Source organism: Onychostruthus taczanowskii, unplaced genomic scaffold, assembly GCF_017590055.1.
Source record: "Onychostruthus taczanowskii isolate IOZ18803 unplaced genomic scaffold, ASM1759005v1 scaffold7, whole genome shotgun sequence".
NCBI lineage: Eukaryota > Metazoa > Chordata > Aves > Passeriformes > Passeridae > Onychostruthus > Onychostruthus taczanowskii.
The window spans coordinates 4,836,968-4,859,273 of NW_024504786.1; the positions used below are offsets into that span (position 1 = coordinate 4,836,968).

Below are 22,306 nucleotides of genomic sequence, written 5' to 3' on the forward strand. Positions count from 1 at the left end.
GTCAGTGCAATATCCAGAATTATAATTATACTCACTAGTCATCAGTAAATGTTTCTATTTCTGTAGCTGAGCATTAAATGACTTTGCACCTTGGACTGCTACTTAGACCACACTGACTAATTCATCTCTGTCAGCAGCTGACATTTGAAGAGCCACTAAATAGCAACTATAAAAGCACTTCCATTTCTCCATCCACATCCCAGGTGAGAGATTTCGAGCCCACATGAACAAAAGTGAGAACCCGTGACAGTTCTGTGGCAAGAGCCTTACCCCTGCATCTGGGGAGAGAAGCTCTCTCCCAGTATGATGGAAATCCAGATTTAGGGAAAAAAGTTTTATATGCAATGCTTCTGTATGAACAAAGCTTCACAGACAACATGATATGCCAAGTTATTTGCTGTGCATCTATTACAAGTTACTGCAGGTTTAATTTGTATGTGTTTTATTCAGCCTGATACACTATTTGCTCCATGAGAAGAAAACTTTGGGGCATGGATGCATTTCACCCAGCGAGCCATCGGATTTCAGGGTGCATCCTTGAAAAAAATTAATTTGTGTCATTAAAATACTTGTAAGTGATGTAAAAATATGAATAAGGAAGGCGAACAAGCCACTAAGGCAGGATCTGTCAGGGGTTATGCAAAAGACAAAAAAAAAAAAAAAAAACCACAAAAAAAAAAAAAAGTTATGGAAAGCATGACTGTTTCTTAACACACTGCTGTAAAAAGTTCGTGCTAGGAAGAGGGAAGTAAGCGGGAAGTCCTGAACGGAAACGGGAAAGTCGATCCTGCTCCGGGAAGCACCTGCCGGGCAGCGGCCAGCCCGCCAAGCGCGGCCGTAACGCCCCGCGAGCGGCGGGAACGAAGCGCGCACGGCCCCGGGAGGGCGGCACCGCCCGCGGGCTGGGCTGAGCCCCCAGATCGGGGCCAGCGCGAGTTCCCGCTGCACAGGGCGGGGAGCGCCGGGGCAGCGGGACCCGGCAGCGCTCGGCCAGCACGGAGCAAGGCTCCGGGACAGGGTGGGGCACGGGCCGGCCGCGGAGGGTGCGCAGCCCCGGAGCCGCCGGGAGAGCCCGGGCGGGTCCCGCGGCCGCTCCCGCCGGCGGCGCCGCCCGCCGCCAACAACAGCGCCGCTCGCCCCCGCCACTCCATCTCCCCGCAGCGCCGCCCCATTGGCTGCTCCCGCCGCCTCCTCCTCCCCCATTGGCCGCTCCCGCCGCCTCCTCTTTCCCCATTGGCCGCCCGGGCGCCCGCACGCCCCGAGTCCCCTCCCCGCCCCCACCCTGCGCCTGAGCCGGTCCCCGGCGCCTCCTCGCCCGCCCGGCCCGCCCGCCGCCCCTCACCGTGTAGTAGGAGAGCAGCCCCGCGTTGTAGTCCAGCACGAACCAGCGGTACTGCCAGCCCTTCATCACATTGGTCCATTTGCTCAGCGGGCCCTCCATGATAGACGCCATCTTAGCACCGGACCGGCACCGCCGCGCACGCCGCGCGTTCGGTGAGGGGAGCGGAGCGGGGGAGAGACTCGGCGGCCGCCGGGCGGGGAGGGGCGGGGCACGCAGCGACGGGGAGGGGCCACGGGGCTACTCTGCCCCGGGGGGCGGCGTTTGCGCGCGCAGCGGGGAGGGGCCGTGAGGGGAGCCGAGCCCGGCGGGGGCGGCCCCGGTGTCCCGAGGGATGGAGTTCGGGGTACGGGCATTGAGGGCGCTGCCTGAGGGATTCCATCCCCGCGGCTTCTCCTCACGGCCCCGGGGCAGGCAGAGGGCGAGGCGCGAGGCCGGGCTGTGAGGCGGTGCCGTGAGGGCACGGCGCGCTGGCCCTGCGGAGCGTGAGGGCAGCAGGGTGTCCCCTAAAGTGCTTCGGAACCTTTTAGTTCCTGTCTAAAACACTTGGCACCGCTTGGAAGCTTTGAGCATCTCTCGCTGGTGTACTTGTCCCTCTGCCTCTCGGCTTTTTGCGTGTCCGAAGTGCCTTAAGCCGAAACCAAAGTGGGCTTAACAATGGAGTCCGAGGGGGCTTCTCTTCAAAGCGCTCCACGTCCACAGTGTCTAAAACCCATTCATGACTCGAGATGACCTTTAAAAGTTAAGGCTTCAATGTGACACAGCTTTCCTGTGGACTGATCCAAGAATGTGGAATGAATTCCCCAGGAGCTACGGACAATTGCAAATCTGTTGTTCGGAACAAGGCATGGTTTTGGCACTGATCTCCTCTGACATAAGTACAGAACTTGAGCTGTGCTTTAACATGAAAACTTCAAAGGACCCAAAGGGATGCTCATGTTCCTTCCTAGGGATCAACAATAAAGGAGCAGAAGTAGTGTTTTTACCATGAGATTTGTGTTTATTATGCAGTCTGGCATGTTCATTATGACATTTTCTCCTTTTCCCCCTTATAGCCCTTTTTTATTATTTTACTATTTAAATGCCTTTACAGTCGCGCTGAAGTAGGTTTAGTGCAACTTTATACTAAGTTAAACAAAATTTAATAGAAAATCAGCCCTTTAGTGAAAAATAATCACACTGGTTTGTCACCAATGGGAATTTGGAGCACTGATACTCCTTGGAGTCACCTGGTGGTGTGTTTATGAATAGGGTTACCAGTTGAAGGTACCTAATGCACAATCTGATTTTGAAATCTGGCTTGTTAATTTAGATAACATTTTTTTCAAGCTGCATATGACCTTAGTAGTCTGGTTTTGTTCTTTATTTTCACTGACTAAACAAAGCGGGGCTGCCTAGAGATTATACCCAGGCAAGCAAAACAAAAAACATCAGATGGTGCCAGAACATTACGAGTGCTGCCAGTTAAAGCTGTAGCTGGACTGGAGCTTTATTATCTCAGATCACTCCTTTGGCTCTATTATGCAACAGAAGTTGAAACAATGCAAAGAACTCATGGAAAAAAAATCCCCTCTCAGCTTAACCCTGAAAAACCTGTGTGTGGGCAGAACATCCACAATAGGAAATTCTCCACAGAAGAGCTTTTTATTTACCTTGGTTTGCCAGAGGCTGAGTTTCCTGAACTTCAGTTTACACTGCATATCTTAGTAGTTCTTTGTTCTCTTTGACTCTTTTTTGGGGGGAAATGTGACAAAGGCTTGTGTCCACAGAAAAAGCATGTATTTTAGATATCTCGTTTTAGCTAAAAGTTTAGAGTAGGAAAATTTGTGTTAACGGGTATAAAAGGGGGAATTCAGCTCAAGGTTTCTTTTAGAAATGTAGTGTGGATAGTCTCCTAAAGTAATTTTCAGAGATCAGAGAATCACTGTTTTTCAGAAAGCCCCACGCAAACTGAAATAAATACGTTTGAAATGACAGTCTTTGAGCATCCAGGATGTATCATACAAGTTTATGCACTTTCATGCCAGGGTGTTCTGTGCCTGTCAGATAACTCCCCTATATTGAACATGGATCATGAGGGCACTACTGAAGCATTTAGGATGAACTACTTAGATCCTTCTGATAAAGATTCTTGGGGCCTATTAGAATTCTTTTGAAAAAACCAATGCAAACATTTTAGTTCATTTAAACAAATCAATAAACTGAAATCAGCAATGTGCCATAATCTTCTTAATAGAAGAATTTGGTTTGCTTTAACATGTTCTGTCTGAACTCCATCTGGATCAGTTACAAAGAGCTGTTATTTTCTGTCATTATAGACAGTTTTATTGTGATGTTCTCCATATTTTACACACCTTAACTCAGACTGGAGTGTCACCCTCTGTAACATTTAATTCTTTCTGTCACCTGAGAGAATAACATACTACACAGGTAACAGAACTGGGCTGAAGGGTTGCCTTGTGCTGCCTTTGTTTCATGCCCTGCTCCATCAGCTGAAAGTCTTGTCCAGCACCATTCTCTTGCCTCACAGAGGTCTCAGTTCCATTTTCCTGCCAGTGGCCCAGCCACACACACATTTCCTGACCATGAAGTGGCCTCCAGGGTACTCAGACTGTCCCAGCAGGAATGTAGGGGGAAAGCTCAGATGTGCCCAGTCCTTCCTGTCTTTTCCAGGACATCCCAATTTGCACTCTACTTTTAAAAATTCCTTCTATGTTATTTTTCTTTGTCCAAGCTTGTCCAGTAAATTACATTTTTGCCCATTACAGTTTAAATCTTCATGGTTTCTAGCCAAAAGGAAGAAACTGCTGGTCAGAGTAAATACCAGTGAAGCATCAGGGTAGACAATGGAAGGAAGAGAACACTGGAAGTCTGATTCTTTATGAAGAAAATGCTCATCTGTTGTAATTTTGCTGAAGTTATGGCTGAACTCAGAAGAACCTCAGTGATGAAGCTGTGGCTTGTGGGTTTCCTTCAGGGTGTCTGGGAGTGTGACTGGCAGCAGTGAAAGTGGCTTTTGGTTCTCCCAACAGCTGCAATTGCTTGGGGTTCTGAGGAACATAAGGAAGGCATTTGAGAAGAGAACAAATAACATTCTGTTTCAGTTTCTTTTCCAACTTCAGAAATCTGCTGGTACTTTAATTTTGTATTGCTTGTCCTGTAAGTTCATTGTGTCAATTACTGATAATGTAATCATCCTAATTAACAATTTATGTTTTAGCCTGATAGTGGATGATTCTTTTTTCGCTTGTTGATAGCAAATAATGTCTTTTATTTGTACCTTCAGGGAAACATTCCCTCCATTTTATTTTTTACGGGTAACATGCAGTAATAAACTACAATCAAGTAGAAGATGGAGCATTCTGTGCCATCCTCAGTCTCCAGCTACTGTCCTTTACAGGTATTTTCTAGTCCTTCTATATTCATCCCAACTACACTAAGAATAGGAGCACTATCAGAGCCTAAACATTTTTTATTTTATTTCTTCAGAATTATGTTTGGTTTAGGGGATTAGAGAGAGGAAGATAGATGGGAGAGAATCACCTTCACCATACAAGCAGTCATTCTTCAAAGAGGATAATTAAATCAAGTATGACAGTAAGTGCCATTGTAAGTAGATTTTCTGAATAGATTTATTATACTGTCACTGGTTTTAATACAAATGTTTATGAAAAAAATCAACAAGACGTTGGAAGGAGGACAGTAGCTGGTTTCTGAGGCAAACAAATAATTCTCTTGGGCCTTTCTTGCCAATTCCTCTACGATTCTGTGAAATAAAAGCCATTAGCAATACATTTTCCCAATCCTGTTCATTTTAATCTAGTTTTTCTCTGATTTTAATGAATTGTCATAAATTCATTAAATTGGTCAGGGATGAGGAACCTCACTGAGGGTTATGCAGACCTTTCTGAGTCTTCTGAATGACTCCATATTCACATATTTTGGAAAAATCAAATTATAGCAGGTTGTATGGGAATCAAGTCATGAAGTCTCAGAATCCCTGTTCTGTTTTTGCATATTGCTTATGGCTGTGTTTGGTGGAAGTTCACAAGAGAAGGGGCTTTTCTGTTTGAACATTAGGTCTGCCTTCCTGCAGTTTGGAATCTCATCCTTCCATTGTGTGTTTAGAGCTGCACTGGAGAGCACTGGAATATTGGAGCCAGTTCCCCAAAACCCATGGAATATGTTCAGCCAAACTGCAATACCATTTAAGTCAGGGCTGAAGACTCTGTCTTGCATTTAAGATAGAGATGATGCTGAAACTGAGATTTATTCTGTGTGTAGTTATTTAATCCTCCCTGGTAGTGCTGTCTGTCAGAGGATGATGCAGCAAAGACGCAGCTGACTCACCTCGCTGGCACGGACCCTTGGCAGGACGGGGAGGAGTTTGTCAGGTGTTGTTGCAGTGTGTTAAAAACAGGGAGTGGAGGTGCTTAATTAGGCAACTCCAGTGACTCACCTAATGGCCAATTCCTGTTACAAGGTCTACAGAGAAATACATTTTAAGGACCTTGTAAATTGGAGTGGCTTTGAAACAGTAACAAAACTTACATTTTTGGTGTGGTTTCTTTAGAGTAAATTCTGGTTTTGCATGACAGTTTGATATAACATTATCTGGGAGTTGCAGGAGTATAGATTGACACTTTAGGACTCAACATTTCTGCAAGTACATTTCTGGGCTTGATGAGGGGCTTGGCTGTTAAGAAATGTAATTATCTTCTGCACTCACTTGACTCAGAGGGCAAACAATTCCTCCCATGTATCCTGATCACACTTGAGATCTTCAGTGTTCTGAAAGGACAGAATTAATAGCAGTAAAAATGTAATGGGGAAAGTGCCTTCTAACAGATTCTGTAACTTAAACATAGTGTAAATCTAATACAAAATATTTTTTAAAATTACCTAGCCTTTATACTGAAGAATAGTTATACAGGCTATTTTCCATCTCTACGTTAGCTGAGCTCTGGTAATCTGAAAAACAATCTAGCAAGTAGAAGAATGTTGGAATTAATTTTGGTGAACAAATCATTATCAGCTTTGTATTATTTTATTATAAATAAAGTTAAAATACCATAATTGACTCCTGAGATAACAGGCCATGGACGCTTCTAAAATTCAGGGTGGATAGGGTGCTGGGCCCCCCATATCTTCTAGTGTGTACTTTCACCAAGAAAGAATGGACCATATTATCCTTGAGGATAATATGGTAATTCCAACCTGGTATTGTGTGAGCCTGTGATTCTTTGCTGAGTACAGGAGTTTAGAATTCACAGCGTGCTGAATCCCATTTCATAGTCCTAATGCATTGCTTAGCTGGGTAATGTCTCATCATTTGATTTAAACATCTTATCATCCTCTGGGCAGAATGTATTTAAAATTTAATGCAGAAGTCCCTGCTGTTTTCTCAACCGCAAATAAGTGATTCCTACTTTAGCCTCCACAGAGACTTTGAAAAGATACAGAGGAATGCTGCTCAACTGGAATGTTTCCTTCATTGCAGCTGTGGTATGCAGCCCACTGCTGCAAAAAGGCAAATAAGTATAATCTCTTTTCCCAAAGCTTTCTCACCATCACCTTTTTTCATAGTGTTTGCCCTGTTAATATGTTCAGGTAAGGTTACTTGCTCTTTGTAGTCAGTTCAGCAAGAGTGCAATACATCCATCATCATCATCTTCTCACAAAATTTAGACTTAGAGTTTGATGTGTAGCAAATTTAGCAAGGGAACAGGTAAGAACTCTATTAGTATTTTAGAGTATTGTCACTATTCATAAGGATTATACGCTGTGTTTATTTTCAGTTAAGGACTGTTTGTTTTTCTTTATACACTGTATTTATTTGTTATTAAGAGATACAGCAATATCAAAGGCAGTATTTAAAACTGGTATTTATACATACAGATAGGTTCCAAAATATATGCATATTTTTAGACTGTTACGGGCAGTGTCCACACTCAGGTGTACAAAGTCATGGTAAAATCTGGAGGGAAAATATCTTTTTCCCTATCTTATTTTCCCCTGGATTTTTTTGTTTGGTTGGTTGGTTTTTGGTATTGTTTGTTTGTTTGTTTGGGGTTTTTTTGTTTGGTTTGGTTTTTTTTTTTTTTTTTTTTGGGGTTTTTTTTTTGGTTTTGTTTTTTTTTTTTTTTTTTGTTTTGGTTTTTTTTTTTTTGGTTTTTTTATTTGGTTTGGTATTTTATACAGGTTAATAACAGACATCTGACTGTGGTAATTTTTAGGGTATTAAATAAGTGATGAAAGGAAGGATAAAAGTAAAATCAAGGAGACCTAGAGCTGAGCAATCCATCATAATACACAAGTACAATGTGTGCCTTTATTGCTCATTGAATTGCCATAACTAGATGTATTTAAAGAGTATCTGTTAAAACTAAGTTTCCATTGTGTCAATGTAGAATGAGTTTCTGTCTTCTCTACATTTTATTCTGGAATTTAAGGTAAAATAATTTTTCTTGAGGCCTAGCATCACTCCCAAGGATTTGTGTGTAGGAGGAGTCCATGAACAGTATGAGCCCTCATTTAATACTGCCCTGATTTTGGGATGTCAAAAAGATTTTTCTTTAGGGTTACTGTTTCTTGTGTAAGAATGAAAGACAAAACTAGCAAAGTTTATCCTACCAAAAACTGGAGAAGATTTTTTCTTCTTATCTGAGAATGAAAAGGTCCTTTTTCATGCCTGCTTAAAGGATTTGCTTTCTCCTTGTTCTGATGAAAGCAAAAATGCAGATTTTTTTTTTGATCCTACTCAATTCTCTCTCTCTCTCTCTCTTTCTCTATATTTCTATGAGAAATGAAAAAAAGAAAGGGAGAACTAATTTAGTAGAAGAAAAATAAGTCGTTGGCAGAATACACTGAGATTGCTCCCCAAAAATCATGATGTGCGCTTGGACCAGAATTTAGAAAGCAGATGGATGCTTTGCCACTGTGTCAGGTCTCAGAAGCTGTCAGGAGAATATTCCATTTATGTGTGAACTCTCAGACTCTGGCAGAATGCAGCTCCATCAGATCTCCAGATGAAGTGAAGCTCCAGTTCAGAGCAGCACCTCCAGCAGCTCCATCAGCTTGGTCTGAGCAGGAGGAAAACCCAGGTTCAAGGATCAGGGAAAGCCCTTGCTCACCCTGGTGAGGTTTCAGTCTTGGTAGGGTGAAGACAAAAGCCTTGGATATATTATTGGATACATTAGGCTGCTGTCCAAAGTAAAACAGCAACTCACAAGAATTAACTCCAGCTCAGGTGACTTCTGAACTGTAAATCATTGGAAGTTTAGGAAGTCCACCAGAGCAACCTCACTACATTTTCCACTGCTACCATTTTCCCCAGCTGTTGGCTATTGCCACTGATGGAGACAGGACATTGAGCTGTTTAGGCCTTTCTTCTGAGCCATTACTGCTATTTTTTAGTATTAATGTTAGTATTATTTTATTAATAATATTTTTTTCTTATTTTCATTTAGGGACTTATTTTCACCAAGGGACTCTTTAACTATTATTTCAAGTAGAGTTTTGGCTTGTCAGGGTTTTTTTTTCAGTAAAAGAGTGGTATTTCTGTGGGAGCTTTAACAATATTATAGCCTAATTTTTACATTTTAGTAGTCAGACCTTACTTTGCCACTTCTCCAACATAAACAGTTTTGCTGATTTTTGCTGAACAGTTTCTCAGAACTGTTGAAATACACTCAGATGTCATGGACTGAAACAAAGGAAATCCTACTCAGCTTGTAGGCAGCAGCGCACACAGGGCAGCTCTGTTACTCACTTTGTAAGCCAAGAAAATCCAGGCCTTGTTGCATCTGCTTGCTTCCAAGTTTCCAAAGTTCATTCTGTGAACTTCCCAGTGCTCCAATAAACTATTGCAGCAGTAACTGCAATGTAACTTCTAAGAAAATCCTACAATAACATTAATATTAAAATCTCTAAGTGCTACTGGAGTTAACCAAATTCTCTGGACAACTGACAAAATGGAGAGTTACATAATTTGCTTTCCATTGCCCAAGAGAATTAGTTTTTGAAAATAAGCTTGTAAGGAATGTATTTACAAGGAAGTCTAACAATAAAAAGTCTGCAGTGCAGAGTGAAACTTTCATTTGCACAGCATAAGCTGAAGTTGGTAATGTTTAGGACATGGTAGTTTCTTCCCGTGGCCTGTTTACTTCAGGTATACAGAATAGTTTGTTCTAATTTACTGGTCAAATGTGCAGTATCGTTTGGAGATTAGCAGCCTTGAGCCTTTGGAAATGTTACCAGCAGAGAAAAGCATGAGTTCAGTTGGGTGTTTCCACTCCAGGCCAAACAGCCCAAATGTTGTTCACACTTTTGTGTTCCTTTGGTGTTGAGGTAGTTACATGTACATAATCAAGAGCAAAATTTATGACACTGACTTAAGAGATTAAAGCATGTAACTACCCAGTTAAGCTCTGCTATTCATAATGCATAAGCAAAAGAGAAGGATCTGAGTGTATCATTAGCATTACACTCTCTGATTTATGTTTCTAGTCTGACAAATACAGGACAGATACAGTTCTTCTCAATACAGCAAAACCAGTAGCAAATGAGCTGTTGTTTTATCTTTCAGATTTTGGCTTATATATCTGTCAATTTTAGACAAAAAAAAAGGTCCTACACAGATCCAGCTGTCACTTACCTACTGATAACATTAACCCATTTGTCTGTAAAATATTGCATCTATTTGGGTTCACGCTTTTGAATGAGATTTTTTTCTGCTAAATATCAGCAGTGATATCTTACATTTAATTGCTACAGTCCCTGCATTACATTTACTCACTGCACAGAATTTCTAAAACACAGAGACAGCAATTTCCTTTTTCTTGCGGGTAGTGGACCAATTTTACAGCATTTGTCTTGACTATGGAGTTAACTTACAATTTCTTTGGGTGTTTTAGCTTGAATCTTCTACACCTACAAATCCTTAACTGTAGTACTGTAGTACTTGAAACATTTCAGGGGATAATCAGTGCGGTGTCAGCTGGTGCAGTGTGAAGCATAGGTAATGTTCTGCAGTGTGACTGATCTCAGTGGTGCTTGGCTGACTGAAGTGATGGCTGTCATTTCTGTTCCCAGCAGCCACATAGGCATGTTCTGTACTGTGAGTGCCCAGACTGTGTAATTACTTTTTGGAAATGTTCTTTTTTTTTCATGTACACCAGAATTCTGCAGTATGCAATCTGCCATTGTCTGAGGTTTTTGAATGTATTTAATAGTCCTGTGTCAGGATTCCTGATGTTAAGAAATTCAGGCACCTAGATACAGAATCTGGGGAGATGGACAGATTAATAGACTTATATATGTACATAGATATGTGTGTGTGTGTGTGCCCTCAGGAAAAATTCCAGGTGTCAAAAAATGGCCTTTATGAGAAAATCAAGACATATGGTAGCTTCAAATCAGATTTACTTTACAGTGAAGGCATAACAATGCCTGCAGGAACAATGCCTCCACTTAGGCAAGCTACAGGCAGGGATTCCTGTGGAAAAGCTAGGAAGTATCACAAGCTGGGGGAGAGCTCTCTAGTACCATGTATCAGAGTGTTTCAATGGGAAATCAATACACTTCATATTCCATGCAATTTAAATTATTTATTTGTGCTTAAGCGCTGCTAACCAAAGCATGAGTTAAAAGGGAATTCTGGTTTCTGAACAGTTCATATTTCCAACCTTTTCTTTGCAACCTTGAAGGCCAGAAAGTTCCTGTATTTTGCTCTTTCCTTGTGGGCTTTGTTTTTTAACTTAAGATCAAATAACCCTGCAATCTCTTCACTCCAGAGTATGGAGCTTTATTTAAAAAAACCAAACAAGAGATTGGAAAATGCTGGCAGCTTGTAAAAAGTGAATTTGTTTTCTAGAGCATGCCATATTTGAAAAGAATAAGTAGACAAACAGAAAATGAGAAAGAATCATCTTCCAAGCAGATAGGCCGTGTTTATCTAAAGTGGGACAAGGAAAACTTTTATCCCACATAACTTTTACTTTTGGATGGCATTTGAATTGGCCTTGAGTGTTTGGCAGCTCATCTGTTGAGCCATCTGTTTCAGATTATGCATGCTCGGAGGGCACATTGCACCCAGGCTTACAGTTCCCCTGAACACCAGAAATTTGAATTGGCTTTGCAGTTTAGTGATCAATGAGCATGGATGTGCAGGTACATGTGCATGACACAGCTAAATAAACTCTGTTTATTTGGGACAAATTGAAGCTGGAAAAACCTGAAAGGGCTTAGAAGGGGAAAGCCTTAGGCCTTGCTTAGTGTCCTGGGCCCCTGTCAGTGCTCAGGCAAGGCAAAACCAGAGAAAAGCACCCAAGGTCCAGGAAATTTCTCTTCTAGACTGACAAGTTCTGAATGAACTAAGAGGTAATATATTAGCCAGTTTTACAGCCCCTTTAAACAGTGTCTTAAAGGGATTGTTGGGTAGAGAAATTGCAATTTGGCTCCCTCCGTTAGTGAATCATCTCCAGTCCCATCTCAGTGCCAGAGATGGACTGGGCTGGGTAGTGAATCAGAAAGCTGGAACCAGCTCTGTGAGAGTCTTTGTAATGCCTAAGTACATCATGGCCAGGAAGGAGGACTTGATCCATAAACTTTAATGGTGCATTATGTGAGTCTTATATTATTTATGGCATACTAGTAGCACTTATCTTTCTTTTTCATGGTATCTGCTTTGAACATACTTTTTTTTTTTTTTTTTTTTTTTTTTTTTTTTTTTTTTTTTTTTTTTTTTTTTAGAATATACTGCTTGTTCCACCCCTCCCTTTTCCTTCCTTACCCAGAATGCTGACTCAATTCCTTTTACTCTTTCAGTCAGCTTGCAATTTTAGGCATTTCCTTGTCCAGTTTTCAGGGGAACCCTTTACTTCCCTCTCATGAGCACTGTGCAGATCTCCTCTGGCTGTTGAATCTCATGCTGGCTGGAGATGGAGGAGATTTCTTTCCAAGCAGTAGAGACTGACATGAGACCATCTGCTCTTCATGAAGTTCTCTGAACCTGTGGACTTGGATAGCAATTGTGCAGTTGTGTATGAGAAGAAAATTTGGCTCACATAGTGCAGTGATGGAAGGAATGGTAAATCTAGAACTAACCAGGGGATTTGAGGGATAAATGCAGTTTTGTCACAGGTTCTCTTTCTAGATAATAATATTTCTTTTTTACAGGTTTTCACATTAAGCAAACTCCCAGATTTCATTATTAGCAAAGTTTGAGTCCTCTGGTAATGAGGATCAGACTTTAGTATAGTTTATAATAAATTGTGAACAGAACATTGACCAAATGTAGATATATTGTATTTTTTGGGCAGATCTTATTCAATGTACATGAAGAGTCTTAATTATGAAATTAGACTGAGCTTGGAAATGTTTCTTCTTGGTTTGAGTAGCTTACATAGTTCATTTAATCACATCACTGCATATGTGCAATTAAATGTGCACCGTCTAAAATTCGAGGAGTTTTACTTTTTGTGATATATTTAATCTGCTCATCTGCTAAAAAATAGATCTTCATATTACATTGCTTATTCAAGTATTAAATTCTGTTACTTTTTAAATTAGTAATCCCCAAAGAGCTACAGGAATTGATGAACATTTTTCCATCAATGTTAAAAAATTGAGTTACCTGAAAAGAGGTCTAATTAAATTTTTTTGCCTTGTTGAATCCTATTAAGTGCTTTCCTCGTATAAGAAATTTGTGAAGTTTTTGCAAAGCTCTAAGGGCAGGGATCAGAACTGCAGATATATATAAAAGTCAGCTGTGTGATAATGGTAAAGGGAGACAGAGACAGATTCTGTGCTGGTTTTAGAATTTGCCAAGGAGGTGGCTGCTATATTTTGGGCAAGAGAACTCTTTTAGCCTAATGCCATCTGGCTGGCTTTCATCTGTGCCAGTTGTTACACACGCCAAGCTGCCTGTCCTGCCCCTACCACATTTCTTAAAGTAGAAATTAAATTAAAAATACAGTAATTTCCAGTAGCCTGATTGGAAACACATCCATGAAGGGATTTAGAAACCCAAGGAAGCAAACCAAGCTTCCGTGTGTCTGTCAGAGACTTTGATCAGAAGTTTCTTCATCCATGTCCTGAAGCAATCTTTGGATACTTTTCGCCTTTCAATCTTCACTGGCAGCAGAAGTCCTGGCTGTAGGATCTGCTTCAATTTGTTGTGCAATGTACATGATAAACACAGTTAAAACACACACAAAACCTCCACACACTCCCACCTAAGGTCTTCTGTTCCATTCTTTTAATTAGTAACTATATACCTTTATTTATAAATACAACAATACAGGTTTTCCTCACCTTGATCTCTACAAGGTACCTGCATGGTTTGTATTTTTGGGCTGGCAGTTGTGCCATCTAGCACAACATGGATCTGTCTGCAGTCCTCTGTAGGAGACCCACAGCTGATTTTTAGCCTGGGATTTATTCCCTACTTAGAAGAATTATGGAGTTGAGCTAAATTAAGCAACTCATCTATATATTCATTTTTACAGTTAACTAAATAGCTCTGCTGATGATTTTGGAGTGGTTTTTTTACTCATGCTCATCTGTATATATGTAATTTACCATCATTAATGCTATCTCCAGGAAAGGAGAGAGAAATTCATTAAATAATTTTGTGCAGATATTTCTGTAAGGAAAAACATTACAGTAAACTTGATTTCAACAGGAACAAATTCTACACTAAACATAAAGAGACTGACAATCAAGAATGTTTCAGTTTTGGATGGAATTTCAATGTCTTTTGAACCATGGAGATTCTTTCAGGAAGAATACATGTTCTGTTTCTGCAAAACTCATCCAGCTATCTGACCTTACCTGCCTTATATGGCTTCTGCCTCTGTTTTATACCTAAAACCTTGGTATTTTCTCCTTTGGACCTCAGTGTTCTTTGTGTCAGTTTTATACCTGATATATCTTTGTCTTGTGAGCACCTTGGGGAGGGGGGGTTGTCCTTCTAGAGAAGGTCAAATTTGTTTGTCATTGAACTGATTCAACAAATTAAATTGATATAGGGATCTGAAAAATCTTGGTGGTTTAATGTTTGTGCATCATCATCAATAATTTTGGTAATCTGATGTAGGTATTTATAAATAACATTCTTCAATTGCTTCTCATATTTTGTGAATCTCATTTAAATTAATATTACCAGTAATAGTGGGAGCTGACAGAATCTTTCAGATTCTGCAGTATATTTTTAAAACCAGAATATATTTAAATGAAATTTTATTTGTAAAGAGAAGAAGTTTGATTGAAAAACAGTTGTGAAGCCACTGAATCCATGATGTATTTTTCAAAGTCACAGTGATGATTACACTGGAATTATTTACCACAGCTGCTTTAAATGCTACCAAAAGTCATTTAAAGAAACACTTTTTTATGAGTGGTCACCAGACTTCCACTTTGTAGTTGCTGCATAGCTGTATCTGTTTATAGCTGTATTAGCTTCACCTGTTCAACAGGTGTGATATCTTTTATTACAGATAACAGGACAGGAGCATAAAGTGGCACAGAGGAAAGCAAGTCCTTGTCAGCTGATGGAGTTCAAAGTCCATCAATGCCCTTTTGCATCTGATCAGTCACGTGCACACCTTAACAATTCCATTGAGGCTGAATCACTGCTGCTTTGCTTCTGCAACTTAATCTTAAAAAAAACCCAAACAAAATCAACCAACTAAACAAACCAGTAAACTAATCAGTCATTAAGCAAATAACTTGGTCATATTTAAGGATATTTAATATTTTAATTGCATTGTGTGTACAACCAAATGAGAACATATTTTGAATTGTGACCTATTTACTGATCTTGTACTTTACAGCAATAGAGAATATTCAGTCTTTAATACTTAGCAATGATATTTACTGTATGTGTTTAAAACATTTTTCATAAAGACAAATATTTTTGGTGCTATCTCATCAGTCAAGTTGCACTCCATTATTGATAATACCAACCTGATATAGAAGAATGAAATGTATAATTACATGTCAGTTATTCAGGAGTCCAGAAAACAAAGAGAGGTTTTAAGAGAACATTCCTTAGTTTTATTTGTTGACACCAGTGGGATTATATGTGTTGCATTTAAAGGAACATTTTGCCTGCTGGTGTTGTGCAATAGTTGGCCAAGTAACAGAACAGATTCCACTCCCTGCTACAGGGCTGTAAATAAAAAAGTCCCACATGGTGGTTTCTCTTTTATGGACATTCAGTAGGATTGTGCTTTTGAGAAGGGGAAGTGCAGCTGAAAGAGCATCTGTGGAAATTCCTTCTGCCTGCAGAAAGAGCACTGCAATTTGGTGTTTGATAGCTTTCACAGAGTGCAACCTGCAGGCTCCTTTACAGCTCTCAGCACTGATTCAGATGTAGGAAAGTAATGCTTTGCTCTTGCTTCTCACTGTATTTGTCAATAATTTGTGAGCTTTTCCACAGCAGCAAAACCACCATTTGAAATGTCACTTGATCAAGGTTAACTAAAATGGTCGAATCATCTCTGTCCTTGTCTACTCTGAGGGCTAAATCATTAACACCTCTTCAAATATGATTGATTTTCCACTATTGTTGGGCCTTTTGACTTTTCTCACTGAACCTTTGGCACTCAGAACCTTAACCCAGCTGAGATCTCTGTTCTGTCACTGCAGCTCCCATACATGAGAAACTTCATTGCTGAAAGCAAGTGGAACATGATTTACACTTAGGAGAAGTTTTAACTATTAGTGTAAAATTAAATATGTATATTGTGTTGTCCTAAATAAGGATGAATTAAAAAATATTATTTAAATGTTGGTACCTGAACCCAAGACTGGGTTGCTGTAGTAGGTTACTGTGATTTGTGAAAGTGATTTTTTGTCTTATGACCAATGTTACTGCATTGGTGTTACTTTGTCCTAATACTTTTTGAAACATTTTGACATTGTTATGGTTGTAATTAAGACCAGATGAAAATGAAAGAAAGTGGAGAAGGTAAAAACAGATAAGAAGATGAAAATAATTGGAAGGACAAGTAAGGAAATCTCAAGAAGAAATGCTTGCTAGTATCTAGAGTTACAATAATGCCATAAAAATGGTCTTTTACCATTAACAGTCATGAGTTTGTCTTAAAGACAAACCATTTAATGAGAAGAAAAAATACCAAATGCTCTTTATCTAATTACTTCATGTATCTTATAATTCTGAAATTAATTAATAATATTTGTGAAGGGCAGAGTGAGCTAATTCTAGGTTAGGGGAAGGTTGGGAATTCAGTGTATACATTATAATTTTTAATACTTTCTGTTTTCTTAAAACATAATAATCTTTTAATTGTTTCAGAAAGGTGAGCAATGTGTTTCCTGGATTTATGGTATAGACAACATGCCTAAGGAGACAGGGAACAGAAGAAACTGGTGGTAAAAGCTTTTCTGCCTGCTACTTTGTAAACATATTAGTTTTCAATCCTCATTTTGGTTTAATATACTCTACACACTACGATATCGATGTGTTTAATTTATAATGAAGACTGGTGCTGTTTCAGCAGTGCTATTGCTTGTTCTATTTCAGAACATGTATTAAGCTGTTCAAGGAACAGCGAAATCTCCAACTGCTACCTTAGCTGGACATGTCAAATTAATGCCTATTGAAGATTTTTCTGGGTTTCAGATATGGTCTTGAATGAAAAATGTCATTGTGCTGTCAGTCATCCAGATAATTATCTAGAGGTCAAGCTGACCTCTTGTATGTACATTTTCTCCTATTCTTTTGCAACATGAGGTGTAGCCCCATGAAACTAGCTAATATAAATTAGTTTGAGAAAATATGCTTACAGTCTTAATGAAAAGATAAATTGTATATATTTTAAAATAGCATGGACCTGTACTGCTGCATTTCAGATTTGCCAAGTCTTCCATCAAATATGATTAAAGAGATTCACTCAAGCCCTATTCAGGTTATTTTCAATTTTACCATTCTCTAAATAAGAATTCAAGATTGTTTTTTCTAATTACAACAGTTCAAAAACAATTTTAGACTTTGGATTTCAGAATACTGGCAATATAGATGACATTATTTTGCAAAACAAAGAGGTACAATGATTCCGTACTGTACTCTGTTTCTGCCAGATGAAGGAAACAATAAATTTTTGATTTGATTATTCAAATACTTCTGAACATCTGAACAGAAAACACTTTAGAGATAAAGAACTATGCAGTTATTTTAATATCTTAGTTTGTGTTTCTTTAAGACTGCCACAGTTTTGTATAAATTTGATCATCCCACAACCCACTTTGAAATACTTACACAGCTGCTATAACTTTGAAATTGTGCAAACCACCTTAAGAAGCCAAGAGCACATCACAAGATGAATTAGCAGATTATTCCTATGCAGTTTTCATGATGATCAATGTACATACTCTGGTAACTAGACATCCTCCTAGAAGATACATTGTAGGACTCACAGATTACATGTTTTATGCAAAAAACCCCCAGAAATTAACAGATCTCTACAGAAGGTCTGTTGGAGTCTGGCTAGATGATTGTAGTGTTCTCTTGTAAAACGTAGCAGCCTATCTGTAACCCTTTGTCTAGAAAATTTGCAGCTGCATAAAATGTAAAGAGCACACAAAGCATATCCTGGGGTGGATTTCTAGATAAAGGCATGCCTGCAGTCCTGACTTTCTAAACCAGCTTGTGTCACTAGTCCTGGAAAGTACTCTGAGACTTCTGATAAAAGGTCCCCTCAGTCCAAAGACTGTTAAAGTTTGTGTGATGATCTTCCTTGTTTCTCAGGAGGGATCTTTCAGTAGCCTAGATGTGGGAAATGCTGTTCTGTGTCAGGAGCATGGGTGTTGCTTGGCTCTCTGAAACATGTGCAATGTCTGTTTGCCTGTGGGCAGGTTCCCTTGCATTACAGTCTTTGATCATATAGCAGGGATTCCTTTTTCTGGCCAGGATTTTGTGTATTGATGCATATGTTTCCTTTTGTTCTGTAAACTCAAAGTGGTTTAATCCTTCTTTTAAATCCTTGGTTCTGTATACGCAATGCTGCAGCTCCTGCTCTGCTTTGCACTGGAATTCCAGAGAGCTGGGTACCTCATTTCGTGCTCAGGAATGCTGGAGGCAGGACTGACTCATTCCTCTCTCAGCCTCCGGAGTGCTCATGGGCTGTAGTAACACCTTTCCTAGAACGAGCAGAACAAGTCACACTAAGTGCCTGTGTGCTGTTTTGGGCTGCCTGTGTGCTGATCCATAGGGTAGCCAAAGCTCTAAGAAAGGAAGAGATGGACACTTAAGATGTTATTTCCGGGGAGACCAGTGGATATGATTAAAATGTTACCAGCTTTACTAACAATCATATTTGGAGATCTATAAAACAGAGGTTGTTACTGTTTGACTCTGACTAGTGGAGAGCCTTTCTGTGCAATCTTGCACATTTTCAAATTCAGCTGTATCAGAACAAGTCAGTTTGTGCTCTTACATATGAGGATTTGCACCAAAATGGTTGTGCTGCTGCTGTGCTCGCTGCACTGCTGCTGCATTTGGCTAGTTTTGATTTGTTAGCAGTCCCTTGTTTGTCCAGTGTAGACATAATCTTGTGCATTGTACTTTTAAAGAAACAATAAAGAACTGAGATCTGGTACCTATTTGTCAAAATGCCAGTACTTAGAATCGTAGAAAATCCTATTACACTTACAAATAAAAGCATGCTAATGCTATTTTCCATGTCCTTTGGGCATAAAATGTACTGTAGTATAGGATCTTGCAACAAAAAAATCAACATATAGCAATTCTTACAGAGCTGATTACAAATAAACATTTCCTGCAGGAGAATTCATGTTGAATGCAAAAAGATATAAAATGAAACTGTTAACGTTCTTGCAGTTCATTGATCTTTTGACTTTCTTATGTTCTTAACAAGCTTTCCTGAAAACCCAGCACAGAATCCCACCACTCCTTACACAATTCACAGAAGATATTGCAAAAGGTCAAGATCCATGGGGTCAGCAAAGGGAGAGACAGAAGAATGGGGTTTCTACTGAGGGGGAAATAAGAGGAGAGGTACATTGAGAAAATCCCTCTGTTCCAGATTTCAGGAGCTCTTCCACCCTAGCCAAGCCCTGGTGAGCTGCTCATGGCTAAGCCAAGAAGGTCATTGGAGGGCATTGTTTTGCAAACCTGCCAACAGCTTTGAATAAATTTTAGTAGCTGTGATTTTCTCTTGGCTGAAAGTAAGTATGAAGTCCAGTTTTGTGATCCAATATCAGGTGATGACATCTCAATTCCAGCTGAGAAGCAGAGAGCTGTTTTTCTTCTGGGAGCTGTCATTCTAGATTTGTGGAAATCTGCAGCACAATCATTCACCATCAGCAGGCTGACAAGTGCTGTTGTGATTGTTATAGAGATGTCTGAGGCTCTGAGCTGGTTGTTTTAACTCAGGTGGTTGGAGGCATCCAGGACAATTTGTCTGTGAGATGCACAGAATGATCAACAACAGCACAGATCTACGTGGCCGCACTAATTCAGTGTTGATTATATGAAGCGCATTATTATTTTAATTTTTAGAGGCCACAGTGGTTACCTTCAATGATTCTCGTCCTCTGACTGGACACAGTGGTCATGCCTGATGACTGAGTGTGCACAGCCAGGGTGAAGGTACATAACCACGTACCTGGCACTGCCTGCTTGTTCCTGAGCTGCAGGTGCAACTTGGAGTCTGCCAGAGCAGCTTTGGAGAACACTGTGGAAAGGCTCTCTGGATGCAGACTGCTGTGCACTTCACAGTCTGAGGGAGTAAAGTGGGGAGTTTGTGGTGTTTATTTTGTAACACAAAGGTTCAGGAAGGTCAGGCCCTCAGGAGCAGACCGGCTGGAGCAGACATCTACTGGACAAATGTTCTGCTCTGAGGGGATTTGGGGCTTTTAATTGTGCTCTAGGGTGACACAGCTCTGCTGGCTGACCTGCACAAGTCCCTTGACTCAACACCCTTATTCCAGAGCCTTGCTGCAGCTCTGGGTCTCTTCCTGGACCTGGTGGGAAATACTTGATGCAACAAGTATTGCCTGCCCACAAAATCCTGCTCACAGCAGCTCTCGGCATCAAGCCTCCAACTCCAGAGCCAGATCCCAGGTCCCTGTTTTGCATTTTCCTTCTCTTTGCAGTGAGAACACATCAGCCTGGGTGTAACCTCTCTCCTGAGAGGCCACCAGTCCCTGCCAAGCTGCAAGACTGAGAGATGAAGGAAACAACTGACAGAGCAAAGGGCACCCACACGAGTTCATGGCAGCTCAGGAACCCAGGCTCTCCAAATGCCTACCAAGGGGCTCCCTCCCAAAAATACTGCTCTCTCCAGGAGACAGAGCTGTAGCTTTACAATCTTCTGGTTTAATTTCCAGGTATTAATTATTCTGGGATAGAATTCCAATTTTAATCAAAGAAGAAAAAAATCAAACTGGAAATATAAAGTCTGTGCTGTTTTCTAGGGATTTTGCTTATGAGAGAAGTGTGAGGTGGAGTAGAGAAGTGACAGTGAGTATGTGAATGGTGTGAATATTTTTATATCTATTCTGTTTGCTTTTTATATTCTTCCCCTCCATATCTTCTTTTTCTTGCTGAAAAAAATGGCTGAGAAACAGGTTGGTAAAGCAGAGCTTCTCTAAAACCTTTATTAAGGAATAGGTGGGAAGAAGGAATCCCACGTTTCAGGACAGATGATGAGCACTAGCAGCTCAGGATGACTGCCAGCTGAGGAATGACAGGATGCAGAGGTGGGGCACGAGCACACAACTGAGCTGAGGAGGACAAGAGCAATGCGGAGGGGTAGAGAATTACGAACAGATAAAGAAAACAAAGTGTGGAGGGGAAGCTTTCCAGTAATCAAGTATGACTTCAGCTAATTTCCTCTTACTGGTCCAAATGCATATTTCAAATTTAAATGTGTGCCTAAACCACTTTGGGGTAAAGTATAAAAATAGGAACGTTTTCTCTCAGCCCTCAGTGACTGATGTGTGCTGAGGTAGTGCAGAACTCAGAGTAGGAGGGGAAATAAGCCAGTGGAGGAGGTGAGCAGGTACAGGAGGAGCAGGAGAATGAGTGGTGACACAAGTGTTGTTTTCAGCCAGTCTGTACACAATTGTTTCCCATGGGTTTGGAGAATGTGGTGCACTTTACTCCCCACTCCAGCTTGCTCCTTTGTGTCTTATTGCCTGGGATGTCTCATAGTTTCTCCTGCCATAAGGGTGGCTCATCCCTTTCTTCTGGTTACCTGCCCCAGAAGAGGCACTGTTGCCCTGAGTACAAGCAGAGAGACAGAAGGATGTGTTACAGTCATGAGTTGCCTGGACAGGCATCTGATTTCCTGTGAGTGGAGGGAAGTAGGAGGCCGAGCCCAGGGCTGCTCCTCACGGCTGTGAGGATGCATCGGGTCAGGACATCCTGCTGGGCTCACGCGCTGCTTCCTCCTGGGCTTTGTGCCCAATTCTGTTGCAACTGAGCCCAGACCTGGTTCATCTCCTGTTTTGGGACTTCCCCCACCTGTGTCATGACTGAACTGGAGAACTGCAACCGTTCACCATGCTGGAAGCATCTCCAGCAGAAGCAGGCCCAGCAGGGAAGGTGAGGGAGAGGCCAGGAGCTGGCAGTGGGGATGTCGGCCACCGTGTCAGGCCGATGACTCCGGCTCCGGGTTTTCGCTGCAGCTGCCTCGAGCGGGCTCCGGCTCCGGTAATCCGCGCCCGGTTTTGCGCGCGGCTGCGCTGCCGTGTGGCGGCGGGGGAGGCTCCGGCTCCGTCCGGCGGGCGGGCGCGGATCCGGTGCCGGGATTTGCCCGGGGCCGGCTGGGGAAGTTGCCGAAGTTGTGCGGCGAGTGGCGGGGCCCGGCGCGTCCTTCCTGCGGCCCGGCCGGGGGCATGGAACAGCATGGCCGCGCGCCTCTCCCTGGCACAGGTAAGGGGCTGCGCGCCCGGCCCGGCCGCGGGGCCGCCGCC

The 22,306-nt window shown here is 41.3% G+C and overlaps 2 protein-coding genes across 8 annotated transcripts in view; one reads left to right on the forward strand and one right to left on the reverse strand.

Moving 5' to 3' along the window:
* OSBPL9 (oxysterol binding protein like 9) overlaps positions 1 to 1,475 on the reverse strand; it is a 57,565-nt gene extending 56,090 nt beyond the window's left edge. For all 3 annotated transcript variants that reach the window (XR_005953908.1, XM_041421381.1, XM_041421380.1), the window contains exon 1: positions 1,343 to 1,475. Coding sequence is in view for 2 of the 3 variants with exons in the window: in XM_041421381.1 (XP_041277315.1) it covers positions 1,343 to 1,453 (111 nt within the window). In the remaining variant the exon portion in view is untranslated. The remainder of the gene's footprint in view (positions 1 to 1,342) is intronic.
* The window catches only part of EPS15 (epidermal growth factor receptor pathway substrate 15), a 68,823-nt gene continuing 47,873 nt past the window's right edge, over positions 1,357 to 22,306 (forward strand). For 3 of the 5 annotated variants that reach the window (XM_041421373.1, XM_041421377.1, XM_041421374.1), the window contains exon 1: positions 21,975 to 22,265. In XM_041421373.1, coding sequence (XP_041277307.1) covers positions 21,990 to 22,265 — 276 coding nt within the window. In that variant the 5' untranslated portion in view covers positions 21,975 to 21,989. Of the gene's footprint in view, positions 1,495 to 4,625; positions 4,740 to 4,828; positions 4,949 to 21,974; positions 22,266 to 22,306 lie in introns of those variants that run through there. The other 2 variants (XM_041421375.1, XM_041421376.1) reach the window with 2 other exon arrangements.